The sequence below is a fragment of the Arvicola amphibius genome, chromosome 13 (assembly GCF_903992535.2).
Source record: "Arvicola amphibius chromosome 13, mArvAmp1.2, whole genome shotgun sequence".
In the NCBI taxonomy this organism is placed as follows: Eukaryota; Metazoa; Chordata; class Mammalia; order Rodentia; family Cricetidae; genus Arvicola; species Arvicola amphibius.
In genome coordinates this window covers 57,499,016-57,514,605 of record NC_052059.1, presented here as the reverse complement: position 1 = coordinate 57,514,605, position 15,590 = coordinate 57,499,016, and the positions used below count along the sequence as shown (strand labels likewise).

The 15,590-nt window shown below is 36.8% G+C and overlaps 1 protein-coding gene across 2 annotated transcripts in view; it reads left to right on the top strand.

Moving 5' to 3' along the window:
- Rnf17 (ring finger protein 17) overlaps window positions 1-15,590 on the top strand; it is a 129,921-nt gene that overhangs the window by 78,693 nt on the left and 35,638 nt on the right. For both annotated transcript variants that reach the window (XM_038310477.1, XM_038310478.1), the window contains exons 16-19: window positions 4,096-4,249; window positions 7,882-7,997; window positions 10,084-10,201; window positions 12,032-12,149. In XM_038310477.1, coding sequence (XP_038166405.1) covers window positions 4,096-4,249; window positions 7,882-7,997; window positions 10,084-10,201; window positions 12,032-12,149 — 506 coding nt within the window. The remainder of the gene's footprint in view (window positions 1-4,095; window positions 4,250-7,881; window positions 7,998-10,083; window positions 10,202-12,031; window positions 12,150-15,590) is intronic.

Genomic DNA, 15,590 nt, shown 5'->3' with positions numbered 1-15,590 from the left:
TGCTAGGCAAGTGTTCTGCCACTGAGCTAAATCCCCAGCTCTTAGATTTTTAAATAGAAATGTTTAACAGGAGTGAATAAAAATTAGCCAAACAATTCTTGAGTACATTTAAATTTCTTCGGAGCTGCACTTTTAATAGGAAGTTTATGGGATTTATGGCAAATTCAAAATCTTTTTCTCCTACAAGTTAGTCAGTGGTAGGCAAAGAAAGGAACTGTTCTTACCTGTGAATGATTTTGCTACCTTATAGACTCAAGAGACGAGAAAAACTGCTTCCAACCACAAATATCTAAGAACTGTTAGTACCAACTTCAGAGTAGATTAAAGACTTTTCGGATTAAGTTTGGGATGTGTGATTGATCAATTAGTTTAGACATCAGATAAAATACCAGGCTCATCATTGACCTCTCGTTGCTTCACATGATTTACCTCATATAAAAACCTTGTGTTGGGGCTGGAGAGATGGCTCAGTGGTTAAGAGCATTGCCTGCTCTTCCAAAGGTCCTGAGTTCAATCCCCAGCAACCACATGGTGGCTCACAACCATCTGTAATGAAGTCTGGCACCCTCTTCTGGCCTGCAGACATACACACAGACAAACTATTGTATACATAATAAATAAATAAATATTTTTTTAAAAAAAAACAAACCTTATGTTGCTGGGCAGTGGTGGCGCACACCTTTATCCCAGCATTTGGGAGGCAGAGCCAGGCGGATATCTGTGAGTTTGAGGCAGCCTGGTCTACAGAACAAGTGCCGGGACAGGCTTCAAAGCTACACAGAGAAACTTTATCTCAAAAAACAAACAAACAAAAAACACTTTTTTCTTTGTGTGAATCAAAATACTAAGATGGAGCCTGAAGACTGCCTTAGCATTTAAGAGCACTGGTTGTTCTTCCAGGGACCCACATGTTGGCTCACAACTGTCAGTAATTCTGGCCTTTAATGATTTTAAACATGCAAGTGGAGCACAAGCATGCACCCAGGCAAAACACTTAATACACATATAAATAAAATAAATACCTTGATAAAGATGTTGCTGTTCCTATTTGGTGTGGAGTCTGACCACAGGAATAAAGCATCTTGTCGATGGCTACACAGCTCTGAAAGGGTACAGCCAGGCTTGAACTAGGCCATGTTGCTTCAGAGCCTGTCGTCTCCAATGTAGCACCACACTTGCAGGTTTCCTGGATGATTAGCAGAAGTTTCTAACCTTGTAATAAGTTAGGACAGGCATTTTTTTCTTCCAATGTCTTTTTATCTGGGTAAACATGCATAATAATTTGACATTCTTAGTTAAAATATTTTGAGAACTTCATAATTGAGTACCGTATTTACATAATTTCTACTTTTCCCTCTACCCACTCTACAATAGTCCCTGAGCCTTAAGTACAGGAAATGTGTTGTAGGTATATTACAGTTGAAAGGATGTTTAGAAAAACCAGAGGAAATATATTACTTTATTATTTTATACACACACACACATGCCTGCACACACGCACGCACGCGCACACACACACACACACACACACACACACACACATGCTTGTGAATGAATTTATACCATTTGGGGTGAAAATACTACCCTAAGAGCCATAAATTATCTTAACAAAAACTCCTATGCTAGGCAAAAAAAAAAAAAGTAACAGGGTTTGTGATTTTACTGCATTCTTGAATAAAATAGGTTTCTTTTATTAAACAAGGGTATTTTGTATGGCATGAAGGTATTGTTTCTAAAGTTCTGTATTTCTGTCTCCCCTAATCTAGGGTATTTGATTAGTTCTCCAAATGTCAGTTATTAATGTTAAGAAAATTTGTTTGTTTTTTTAAGACAAGATCTTGCTATTTGTCCTTGGCCTGGAACTCAGTATACAGACCAGGCTGGCCTCAAACTCATAGAGATCTGCCTGCCTCTGCTTCATGAATGCTGGGGTTACTTACCTATTGTATTTTGATTTAAAAGAGAATTTCCAATTTATTTTAAAATAAATTATACGAAATGGATATTTGTGGCATCAAAGCTATCAGACTAATTTAGTAAGCACAAGAAAAACAATATTACTGTCTGATGAGAGAAGTCAGACTCATGGTCACAGTTACACATGAATTTTAGCATATTAATAGTGAGTTATAAGTATTATATCTTCCCATGTGCTGTAGCATGAATGTACAAAATCACCAGTAAAAGTTAAGCAAAAAGATTTGGCTGAAATCTATCAAACCTTTAGATATAATAGTCACTTTGGGGGAAATACAGTGATTATACTCTACTCAGTAGCAAAAAATGCTGGCAAGATGGGTTATCAAGTAAAACACAAACAAAAATAACAACAGTAAAAACTTGCTGCCAAACCTAACAACCTGAGATAGGTCTGGACAGCCATATGGAAGGAGAGAATTGAATTCTTCAAGTTGTTCGGCCTCCACAGGAGCGGTGTAATACATGCACCCACACATACATAAATGTGATTTTAAAGATTTTTAGTAGTATAAGGATGTAACCACATTATGGTAGTTTGAATGTAATATTGTCCCCATAATCTCATAGGGAGTGACTTTGTAGGAGTGGGTAAGGCCTTGTTAGAGGAAGTGTGTCACTGTGGGATGGACTTTAAGGTTTCCTATGCTCAGAATATGACCCAGTGAGTCAGTCGACTTCCTGTTGCCTGACTATTTCCACACCACATCTGCCTGCATGGGCATCATGCTCTCTGCCATGATAATAATGGACTACACCTCTGAAACTTGTTAAGTGAGCCACCCCAACTAAATGTTTTCTAAGAGTTGCCATGGTCATAGAATCTGTTCACAGCAATAGTAAACCCTAACTAACACATATAAACCCAGAAGGTAGAAAAGGAGGCCCCGATTTATTTATATATATATTTAAAAAACAATAGTTTCTCATTTTACATATCAATCCCAGTTCCAACTCCCTCCCCTCTTCCTGCTTTGATTTTTTTTTAAATGGTGTAAATGTGGAGATCAAAGGACAACTTGCCAGAATTGGTTCTCTCCTCTCACCATATGGATCACAAAAAAAAAAAAAAAAAAAAATAGGTCGGCAGACTTGGCAGGATATACTTTTGTCTACTGATTCATCTCACTGGCCCATAAGAGATTAGTTTTTCAAAATGTATTTTTATTATTTTAATTTTATGTATGTGGGGTGTGCTTATAAGTGTAAGTGGTGGGAGAGGCCAGAAGCTATGAATCCTCCTGAATTTGGAGGCCCCCTGACATGGCTGCCGGAACAGAACTTGAGGGCCTCTACAAGAGCAGCATGTACTCTTAACCACTGAGTCATCTCTCCAACCCCCACCCTGGAAAAGTTATTCTTAAAAGAGGGCTGTGCTAGCCTCTAGAGTTAGTTTATTATGAATTCCTGAGATAACGCCAGAAACATTATATAATCTTAATACATAATCATTCAGATCATTTAGAGAAAACTAAATATGACCGAGAAGCATTAGTAGGAAAGGAATGTTTACTGAAGCAAACTGAGAATTGGTGAAAATGCTGCTCACTAAATTGTGTGTACAGTGAGCTGGAGAGATATGCAGTGCTTAAGAGCACTGGCTGTTTTCTTAGAAGGCCAAGATTCAGTTTCCAGTACCCACATGGTGGCTCACAAACATCTGTAATGCCAATTCCAGGAGATTCTAATGCCCTCTCCTGCTTCCCATGGGTATCATGTATGCATGTGGTGCACAGACATTCATGCAGGCACAACATCCATACACATACTATAAAAATCTTTAAATTTTATGTACAGTATGACTTAGTTCTACTAAAAAACAAAAGTGTATATATACAGACATGTCAAAAGTGTATCTATACGGACATGTCTAGGTGAACATGCAGGAAGAAGTTACCTTATTGAATAGAATTCTAGTTTTGTTATATCTACATATAATAATTTTATACCGATTCTGAAAGTCTCAAAAATAAATTACACAATTCTTACCTGATTGATAGATCTATATTGAATGTCAGGTTTAAAGTTTATGAGTTTCTGAGGAGTGCCTATAATAAATTCAACATTTGAGTTTCCATTTTCTATGAAGCTACAGTGTCATATCCCTTTCTTTCTCAGATGGAGAACCTGGACTTTTTATCTCTTTTAAAGACAATTGAAGAATTCTATAAAGGAGAAGATGGAGAAAATCTAGAAATCCTTTGTCCTGTTCAAGATCAAGCATGTGTAGCAAAATTTGAAGATGGAATTTGGTATCGTGCAAAAGTCATCGGTAGGAAAGTGCATGTTGTTTCCACAGGGAAATGTGTGTAAGGGCTAGCGTTATCTGAGCGGTTAGAAAGTAAACCATGGAGGTGGTGTTACCTTCTCTTGCCCTGTGCTCTGTCATATGTCTTTAGAAGGCAGTGGTAATATTAAGATGTGAGTCTCTGGCTACTGGAATTTGATTTGCTTGATTAGGAATTAATCATCAGGAATCTGGGTAGAAAATCAGTAGATGACACAGAGCAGCAAAAAACCATTCTTGAAAGTTGGCTGTCTCTATGTTTATCTCTGTTTCTTGTTATTTTTTGTTTGCTTATTTGTTAAGGTACAAATCTTTTAACTTCTTTCTGAATTGTTTTGTTACTTAATTTTCCTAGGGAAATTGTTTTATTACTTAATTGTCCCTTTCTTTCTGTACATTTTTTACATTCTCCTTAAATAATTGAATTAGGTCACAAATAATAGAATTAGAACCCGGCTTTATAGCTAACACCTATAATTCCAGCACTTAGAAAGCATAAAGAGGAGAATCGCTTCAAAGTCATCCTCAGCTACACAGCAAGTTCAATGCTAACCTGAACTATATGACTGCATCTCATGTCTCAGAAACAACAGCAAGAACATTACAAAATGAAATGATAAAAAGTTAAAAGTCAAGCCAGGTGTTATGGTCCTGTCTGTAATCTAGCTGCTGTGGAATCTGGGGTAGAAGGGCTGAAAGTGCATGGTGTAAGTGACTTATCTAAAACCATAACTCAGGATGAAATAATAAAATGATCTGTGGACATAGCTAAACAATAGAGCATTGGTTTAGCATGTGTCATGCCTTTGCTTCAATTTCCAATAGCAAAAAAATATATTAAATATAAATAAACAAGGATTGGATATTAAAGATTTCTGAAAATGAAGGTACTAGCAAGAAATAAAGAACAAGTATGTTTGTTACTCCCTACCTATGGCTATAAAAGAACAATTATGTATGAAGCTGCTGGGTTTCAGAAGTTAGATATACCATGGGCAATTTAGTCCAGGACACTGTGTGCTGGGTTTGGTTTGGTTTGGTTTGGTTTGGTTTGATTTCATTTGGTTTGGTTTGGTTTGACTTCAATAAAATACATGTCAAAACCTGGTCCTCAGTGCAGCAGTATTGGAAGGTAGAACCTAGCAGGAAATTTTTTGGGTCATGAGAGCAGAACTTTTCTTGGAAGAGTGAACTCTTGCTCTGGATTAATTTCCAAGAGAGTAGGTGATTTTAAACAAGGCTGCCTCTCACTCCCTCTTTCACATGCACCCACTTGCCCTCCACTTTCCACCATGAGCTGAATGTCCTTACCAAAAACCAAGCAGACTGTAGCCATGTGCCACTGTGTTGAACTTTTTCACCATCTCTCTGTACACTTTCTACATTCTCCTCAAGTCTACATAGCCTTTAATCCCAACATTTGGGGGCTGGATTCTCTAGAACAGTGAGCCACACATGTGGTAAAACCAGTTTTTATATATAGGTCACACTTATACTCTGATAGCAAGAGAAAAGGGAATAGGTCCTGTTTGTTTGTAATCATGTTTCTTTTTATTGAAAGGATTGAGTTTAGTTTGGTACTGTTCAAAATGTTTTCCCTATTAATCTAAGAACCTAACTAGCTACTACTAAAACAGAAAATTTTAAATCTTATGAAAATCATTTAATCTTCCAAATTGTTTTTTATCCTCAGTTATCATTGATTTTAATTCAGTCTGTGATTAGTATCTTAAACCAACTAAAGCATTTTCAGATTTCAGTTCTTTTAAATGTCTTTGTTTGTGTTGCTATAACCAAATAGCACAGTCTGGGTTGCTTATAAATAGTAGAAACATTGGTCACACTTCTGGAGTCTGAGAAGTCTAAGTCTGCTTCCAAGAGTTAGCCTTGCTGCATCTTTCAGGCAGCACAAATGCCATTTCCATAAATGGCAGAAGGATGAAATGAGCGAGTGTTTTCTTCATTTAGCCATTTTACAAGGTCCCCTAATCCCATACTCTAGAGCACAGACCTTATGACTCAGCCATTTCTTTTGTTACATTGGGAATTAAGCTTCAACATGAATTTCGGAGGAAACAAAACTATTTAAACCATATGAATAAAGATACATGTGCAACTTTTTTTAACAAATATATGTGGAATACATGTGAATTAAAAGAAATTTTTTAAAGTCTTGGCAACTACTTTTAAAATTAGGATTACTAGCTTCAAATCATTTATTTGTTGAACAGTAGACTCTTTTAAGTAGTGATGTTAGAGACAGGTTCAGTCTTCATGGCAACTTTGAAGGTAGAATGAGTATCTATATATGACTCGGTGGTTTTGCCTTCCTGCATCTTCCAGCTTTACTGGATGACACACTGAAGGCTGTACATGGTAACAGGTTTGTTTGGTTTGCTTTGATTAGTGTCTGTTACATTTGCAGTTTGATCTCCTCAAATACAGTTCTTTGTAATTCTTTCAATTGGGTGGGGACTGGTTTTCTTTTATCTGTCATTTCTTCTTGAAATCTTCAACGCTTCTCTCGGGGCTTCAGTTACAGATATTATCTACTTACTTGTTACTGTGTGAGATGTTTCAGATCGCTGTATAGAGCTCTTCTGTCCTCTCTTCTCCCCATACAGTATCACTATTTTAAAGTTCCTATCTATAATACTTTCATTACTAAGCTATAAAATAAACTCTAATTCTAGGTTGATCATTATGACAGATTTTCACTTGCATTATTTTCTTTTAATTTATACATTTTCCTAACACCTCAAAATTTCTTGTATGATTAAGCCTTTAGGATAATTTTAGTTTTGTTGTATCTTTAAACCATGGAAGCATTCTTCCATTTTTTTACCTCACTGATAGTGCTTAGTCTCTAAGATTGCTACACATTTGTTGTTCTGAGACTTCATGTCACCTGACAATACACTTCATTGTTCCTCTGTATGAGAGCCACTGTTTCCTATGTTTATCACTTTAAACTACTCCTGTTTTGATGCTGCCATCCTCCATTGCTTTACTCAAAAAAAAATGAAAGAATAAATAAGAAATAAATATGGGATTTCCCTGCCTACTGGCTCTGTTCTCACATGTGATTGATAATTTGGATAAAGAAAAAACACTGTTGGTTAAATTTCATGCCATAGCCTCCTACAATTTAAAACTACATCTCAATCAGAGTCTTGAAGAGTAAAAAAAAATCATGATGCTGGAAGAATTGAGACTTCTAACCTAGGGGTGCATGTAGGAGACTGGGAGATTTCTCCACCACCTCAGCCATCAGGGATGTTTGCTATCACAGACTAACTTCTACAAGTTCCGGTGCTGTGCCACCTCTCCACATCTTCCAAACAGTCAGTAGTACTGGATTCCTTCCTCTGTTGTAGTGATATGTTACTGCATTCATCTTTCTGCTTAAAAATGATAGCAACAAGTTTCATAGCCCTATATGTATGCTCAGGAAATCTAAAGCTTTGGCCAGCCACTTGGAGTGATTTCATATGAGTCAGTTTATCCTTATTCAAGTTTCTGCATAATCAAGCTTCCCAAAGTTTTCTTTATAGTACAGACCAGACCAACAGAGAGATCCTGTACGTTTGTGATTTCTAATTTCATAACTTTTAAAGGATTGCCTGGACATCGGGAAGTAGAAGTCAAATATGTGGACTTTGGTAATACTGCAAAAATAACACTTAAAGATATGCGGAAAATAAAGGATGAGTTTCTGGACCCCCCAGAGAAGGTAATTTACCCGTTTCAAACACTACAGCTAGAATATTAATCCAATATTAAATAGAAGGTTTTTGTACATAGAAATGCCATGTTAATGTCTATTTTTACCTATAAGCAGTTCTGATATAAGAACTATAGATTAAGTGCTGCTTTATAGATAAGATACTCTTTAAAAAACACTTTATGGAGCTAGAAGGTAGAATACTTGCCTAACGTGTACAAGGCCCTGGGTTCAGTCCCAAACTCTGAAGTAATAATGATAGATATATGTTGCCAAATAAATATAAACATTTAATATATTTCAGTCATAAGCACCTACTGGTGTGGAGCTATTCGTTCATCCTTATGAGCTATCATGTAATGTGCTAAGAGTTTCAGTTTATTGACACATTGAGTGATAAAGCTCATTTCAGAAATACTTTTGCTGTTGTTTAATTACTATATTAGTTGTCAAAGATCTACAATAGAAAGAAATGTGGGCAAATATATAAAATACTTAACCATAATCTCTGAGGAGTAGGATAAGAAGGAGGCTTACTTCCAATTTATATTCTCTTGTTATTGAATTTTTAAGATGTCTTTTAGAAAAAGATTTATATCACTTTATTCAATTTTAAAATGTATTATTTTGTTTTTCTTTTGTGTGTATGTGCACATACACAGATATGCCATAGCATTCATGTAGTTAGAAGGACAACTTGTGGAAATTGGTTCTCTGCTTCCATTATCTTGGCTCCAGGGATGGGACTCAGGTTCTCTGACTTGGAAACATTTACCCTTAACTGTGGGGCCATCTCACCAACACAGGCTGTCTTTTTTTCTTTAATAGGAAGTATCATAAAAAGAATCTAGAAAATAACAGATGAGCAAAAAGAAGTGAATCACTCAAGAATATTCAGTGAGGCTGGGGAGATGACTCAGTTGTTTAGAGCACTGGCTGCTCTTCCAAGGACCCTGGTTTGATTCCCAGCATCCACATGGCAGCTCACAGTCATCTGTAACTCCAGTCTCAGGGCTTCTGATTCCCCATATGGTCTCTGTGGGCACGAGGAATGCATGTCATGCACAAACATGCAAGAAAAGTACATACATTGTATAAATGAATATTTTACAATATATTCAACTTTTTAACCAGGCATAGTGACACATACCTATAATCTCAGCATCCAAGAAGAGGTAGACAGATCTCTGTGAGTTCAAGACCAGCCTGGTCTATATACCAAGTTCTGTATGAGCCAGAGTTACATGGTAGGACCCTGTATCAAAAAAGCAAACCAAAAATATTCAGTGTTTTTAATATGTGTTCTTGTGGGATACATCTTTCACAATGTTTTTTGAGACAGTTTTACTGTCTTACTATAAAGCTCTGGCTGACCTGGCATTAGCCATATAGACCAGGATGGACTCAACTCACAAGTGATTCACCTGCCTCTGCCTCTGCCTCCCAGGTTCTGGAATTAAAGGTGTGAGCTACCATGCCCATCCATCTTTCACATTTTTAACAGTTCTAGAATGAATATAAGTTGTCCTGTATGTGTGCATCTCTTTACAATATATCATAAATGTCTTACTTTTAAATGAATGCTTATCATTCTTGTATATGAATTGTAATAATTTTATTCGACCAAGTAGTTAATTCCAATTATTTTAATTTATAAAGTTATGGGTACTTCACATATTCCATGAATTCTAAATAGTTTGAATTAGAGGGGTTTTTTTTTAGGGTTTTGTTTGATTTGGTTTAGGGATTTATTTACTTATGTATCTATTTGGAGTTCTGCAGTTAGAATCTAGGACCTCAAGCATGCTTTTCTAGTGTTGTGCCAACAAAGCTATGGGAATATTAGTTTTCTGTCTTTATGTAAAACTTTGAAATAACTAGGAATTAAGATATATATACATATATACTTATATGTATATATATTTTTTCCTCGAGACAGGCTTTTGGAGCCTGTCCTGAAACTCACTCTGTAGACCAGGCTGGCCTCAAACTGGCAGAGATCTGCCTGTCTTGAGATGGTTCAGCTGTTGAAGGCTAGGCTCACTACCAAAAATATAAGTTCATATTCTTAATAATGGAATTTCATTTGATACAGGCGATTCAATGTAAGCTGGCATATATTGAACCAAGTAAAAGAACACAGTGGTCCAAAAAGGCTAAAGAAAAATTTGAAGAAAAGACTCAAGACAAATTTGTGACATGTTCTGTTATTAGTAAGCTGTTTCTATCTTTGTCTATTATTATTATTATTATTATTATTTAAATAAGATTAACATTATATAATAATGGTCATATCTTAGAAAAATTCAGTGTGCCTAGATAATAGTAATAATGAGAAATAACATTCAGTTAGAATTAGGACTGGGGGATTCTTATCTCTGTTAAGCCTTGCAGTCAAAGCACATCAGGAGAAAAAAATTCATACCATTGAAAACTAAAGTCATCCTTATATTAGATAACGGTCTGCACCTTATAGTCTCTGCTACTTGAATCACTGGGGCCAGAGACTTGAGGCCAGTGTCAGCAACATAACCAGTTCCCATTTAAAACACTGAAATCATCAAGCCACCTTTACTGTGGCCTTTTGCAAACATAAATCCAGAAATTAGCTTATTTATCTGCATTTACTGGGTCTAAGGTTTAATCTTAAGCAAGTGAAGGGAGGCAGAACTTGGTGAGTAAATAGCTTTTGTTTGTTTACTTGGTTACTTGTTTTTTTTTCTTTAACTTGTCCCATTCAGTTGTAGGTTCTCTCCATATTTTGAAAAAAGTTATTCCAGTTTTACATATTTTCAGGTCTACATCCCTAGATGACCAGTAGCCCAGTTTTCTAACAAAATTTCTGAAAATCAAAAGTTGGATGACTGAGTCTGTTTGAGTTATGATATGTGTGCTTTTATCTGAATTGGAGAGCCTTTGTCTCCTTTTCAGTAAATACACATTCTGCTTCAAGACAGAAATGGGTGTGGTCTGCTTGCCCCACGCTCCATTTTGAGTATTCATTGTATACAGTGTGTGTGTGTGTGTGTGTGTGTGTGTTCTTTAGATTGAAGAATTCTGAATCTCCAAACATATCTGTCTGGTCCTAAAGGAGATGTGAATCTTAGATAAAAAATACACATACACACACATGCATATACATACATATATGTATGTTTGTATGCAATTTTTATCTTTTCCAAATAATGAAATCTAACAGTGTTGGGTTTGGTGAGCCCTGGTATATGACATACACAGGCCATGTTTATTTGAAGATCTATAGTGGCCTTTCAGCTCTGCCACAGCCACTGGATGCAGCTATCATAAGAGGATTCTGTTTGCAGTGAAGAAGAGCTGAGATAACTGCTGAAGGTTTGATAGCTTAAAAGTGATGCAGTGTCTATGATAACTTTGTTGATAAAAGAAAGTATTTAGAAAAAATGGTTCAGTTGAAGAGAAATATAGTTATCGATTGCAACCTTGGTGTATAGAATTTTTACATCTGGCTTCTCTGAGATGAACAGCAAAGTCCTCCTAGTCCTTGAGCAAATTCTTCTGAGTTTGGAACAACTTTAACTTGGATAGCTGCTACTTAACATTTGGATATAAAACCTTTGAATATATATTAATTTTTTTTTTCGAGACAGGGTTTCTCTGCAGCTTTAGAGCCTGTCCTGGAGCTAGCTCTTGTAGACCAGGCTGGTCTCGAACTCACAGAGATCCGCCTGCCTCTGCCTCCCGAGTGCTGGGATTAAAGGCGTGCACCACCACCGCCCGGCTTAATTTTTATAAATCCAAAAACCTTAAACTGCTTTTGGTTCATTATAGAACAAATAGCACATGATGGCCTAATGTAAATTTTAGTACTCTCTCTGTACACTAAGGTAAATCACTGTGGCCTCAGAATACTGCTCTAACTCCTAGGAAAACTAACATTATTCAGCCAGAAATCTCATGTATGCAAAAGTCAGAAGTTGCTTCCAATTTTTAAAAGACAAATTTACTAATTTAGTTCACTTTGTAGCACATCTTTCTTTTCCAAACTAGTTTTAATGATTTTACAGAGATTCTAGAAAATAATGTGCTCTTGGTTGAGCTTTTTGATTCTCGGGTTCCTGGAGCAACTGCTATTAGTATCAATGACCAGCTTGTCAAAGAAGGCCTAGCGACCTACGAAGCGGGGTGAGTGTTGATACAGTATCACCTTAGTTCATAGAAAATGCTTTAGTCACCAGAAGAAAAGGGGTTTCCTGTTCCTGCATGAGAGAAAAGATTTTGGGGAGATGGTTGGAGTCATTGGTCTGAGGAGGAGTAAAGCAGCCTTCTTTTCACTCCTAGGTGGAGTGAAAATCAAGAGAAGGGCTTCTTGAGATAAAGACTGCTTCTAAGATAAAGAGGCTAACATATTATTTCCAGGTGAAATCTGCTTAAGTAGCATCTTGGTCCTATTTAAGAAAATCAGAATGAGAAACAGCACTAAGGATAGTGGTAGAATCTGCATTCCCAATTTAAGAAGTTTTTATTTTCCTGGGTTTGAAGGGTTATGTTAGTCAGGCCTAAGCATTATTGTCCAAAGCAAGAAGCAGCCAGTGATTGAGTTGATTTCAGGTGATCTCACAAGGGCAGAGTGGTGGTGATGGTGGGTGGGTAGTTTAAAGGTCAGCTGAAAGAATTCTTCCACAAAGGAGGCATGCAAAGAGGGCAGTCCTACAGGGTCTTTTCAGAACCACCTATATCTAACCTTCAAGAAAGCCAACATTTGAACGCCTGTTGTATAAGCCAGAGAGACAATAGCCTCCAACCAAGGCCTGCAGTGACTCCTACTAACAAGAATGACCTATTATCATGTTCCCCCTTTCACTGTTAAGTCTCATGTGAAATGAAAGTAAACATGTAAAACTATTTTGAAATTTTTTTAAATGCTAGGGTTTTGGGGGAGGCTGTCCATATTTGTGGAATATGCATGTGTATGCATGCATGCACTTGTGTATATGTACGGTATATACACATGGAGGCCAGAGATAAAACACAGGTGTCATTCCTCTGGAGCCAAACAGATTTTTTATGGGACATTATTTTCCAGTGCTACCTGGGGCACACATATTATGGTAGGCAGGCTGGCTGGCCAGTGAGACGCGGAGATCCTCTTGTCTTTGTTTCCTCAGTACTGGGATTACAAGCATGTACCACCATGCCTGGTATTATTATTATTATTAGTGCTGGGAATTAAACTGAGGTCCTCAAGCTTGTATGGCAAACATTTTACCAACTGAGCTATATCTTCAACCCCCAAAGCCAAGATTTCTTTAAGATGCATAGATAGCTAAGTGAATTTTAACAAATAGTTATATATCCATCAAGTTGTGCCCTGACCTCCATGCATGTACTATGGCATGTGCATGCCTACACACATATACCACATACACACAAATGTAAAACATAAAATTACAATAACTATGGTGACTATAGATTAAAAAAAAGTTTAGGTATAAAAGGAAATTACTATACACTGTGACAAAAACCCTTTCCCTTAAGATCAGAAATAAAAACTAAGGCAATTTCAGCCTTTCTGTTCAGCAGAGTACTGGACTCATAGCAGACCACTTAAACACGAAAAAGAAAAACATCCATCTTAGAGAAGAAATTTTAAAATAGTTCTATCATAGATAGATAATTTGATCTAACATGTAAAAAACATTTTAAAAGTCTGCAAACCATTACAATTAATAAATAAATTTAACAAAATCAGCAGGATACGAAGTCAACATGTTACGGTTTCAGAGGGCATGATTCTCAACCATGGATGCAGTAATTGAGATGAGTGCTTTAACACAAGCAATGTCTTAATCCAGTGATGGACTCATAATTTAATGTTGTTATTGGGAAAGGATGTAAACTTTGGGAGTCTGGGACTAGTTGAAGGATGAAGTCACTGAGGTTATAGCTATGAAGGCATATCTTGGCCCAGGGTCTTCTGTTCCACTCCTTCTTAGCTACCTTGAGGTAAGCAGCCTCTGCCACACATTCCCTCATTCATGGTATTCTTTCTCATCTCAGGCCCACACAGTGGGTCCCATCAACCTTTGATCAAAACCTCTAGGAACAAATCTTTCTTCCTTGTTAGTTTCCACTGGCTGTCTACCATGTGACAGAAAACCTATCAACAAAATCAATTCATTTTACATGATAATGAAAATTTTACAAAGAAATGAAGAGTGCAATTCTGTTACAGTAGTATCAAGAATAACATGTTTTAAGAATTAACCAATATGCTGGTCAGTGGTGGTGCACGCCTTTAATCCCAGCTCTTGGGAAGCAGAAACAAGCAGATCTCTGAGTCTGAGGCCAGCCTGGTCTACAGTGAGTTCCAAGGCAGCCAAGGCTACACAGAGAAAACCTGTTTGAAAAGACAAAAAAGAAGGAAGGAAAGAGGGAGGAAGGAAGGAAGGAAGGAAGGAAGGAAGGAAGGAAGGAAGGAAGGAAGGAAGGAAGGAAGGAACAGAGAAAAATAAAAGAATTAACCAACATGGGGCTGGAAAGATGGCTTAGCAACTAAGAACACTGGCACCTCTTCCAGAGGTCCCAGGCTCAATTCTCAGCACCCACATGGTGTTCACAATCATCTGTAACTCCAGTTCCAAGAGATCCATCACTCTTTTTTAACTTCTGTAGGCACTGCATTCACATGGTGCACAGATATACTGGCAGACAAAACATCCAAGGCATAAAATAATTAACCAAAGTGGGAGGAAAGCATATACAGAGAAATCAGAAGTTTTCTGAAAGATATTAAAGAAAATGTAAGTGGAAATTTATCCCATGCATATGGATTAGAGCACTTGATGCCATCAGTACCACCCTAAATGAGCAAGAGATTAATGATCTCTATCCAAATTCTAACAACAGTTTTGCAGAAATAGGAAAATCTATGCTAAAATTCATATGGAAATTGAAAATATTAAGTAGCCAGGGCATTCCTGAAGAACCTAAAGGACATGTACATCCTAATTCCAAATCTTACTACAAAGCTAAAATAATCAAAACAGTATGGTATCAGCAAGTACATGATGGAAATAAATTCATAAATCTGGTACTCAGAAGAGATGTGGTGGGTGATTTAAATATGTCAGCAACATACAAATGATAAACAAGGAAAAATGAAGTTATCTCATTAGTCCCTCAGTGAAGATGAAACCCTGTGGGTTATCATGTATAGGAAAGGGACAAGAATGTGAGCCTGAGGCAGGTAAACTAGAAGTAGATAATACTTGAAAGAGAAGCTGTATTCAGGTGGGAACTGAAAATTATCCATTAGGCAAGAACAAAACAAACAAAAAAACAGCACAGCAACAAGAAAAAACGTGTTAGTGATCTTTAAACCAGATCTCAGCTTAATGGGAAAGAAGTTTTTTTTTTCTTTTTCTAGTTGTCTGTGGTTAAAAATCTTTGGGGGTTTTATTGATGTTGTTTGTTTGTTTTTCCAAGACAGTGTTTTTCAGTATAACAGCCCTGGCTGTCCTGAACTCACTCTGTAGACCAGGTTGGCCTTGAAGTCACAGAGATCTGCCTCCCAAGTGCTGAGATTAAAGGCAAATATATTCTGTTAAATGTAAAATACTTGAG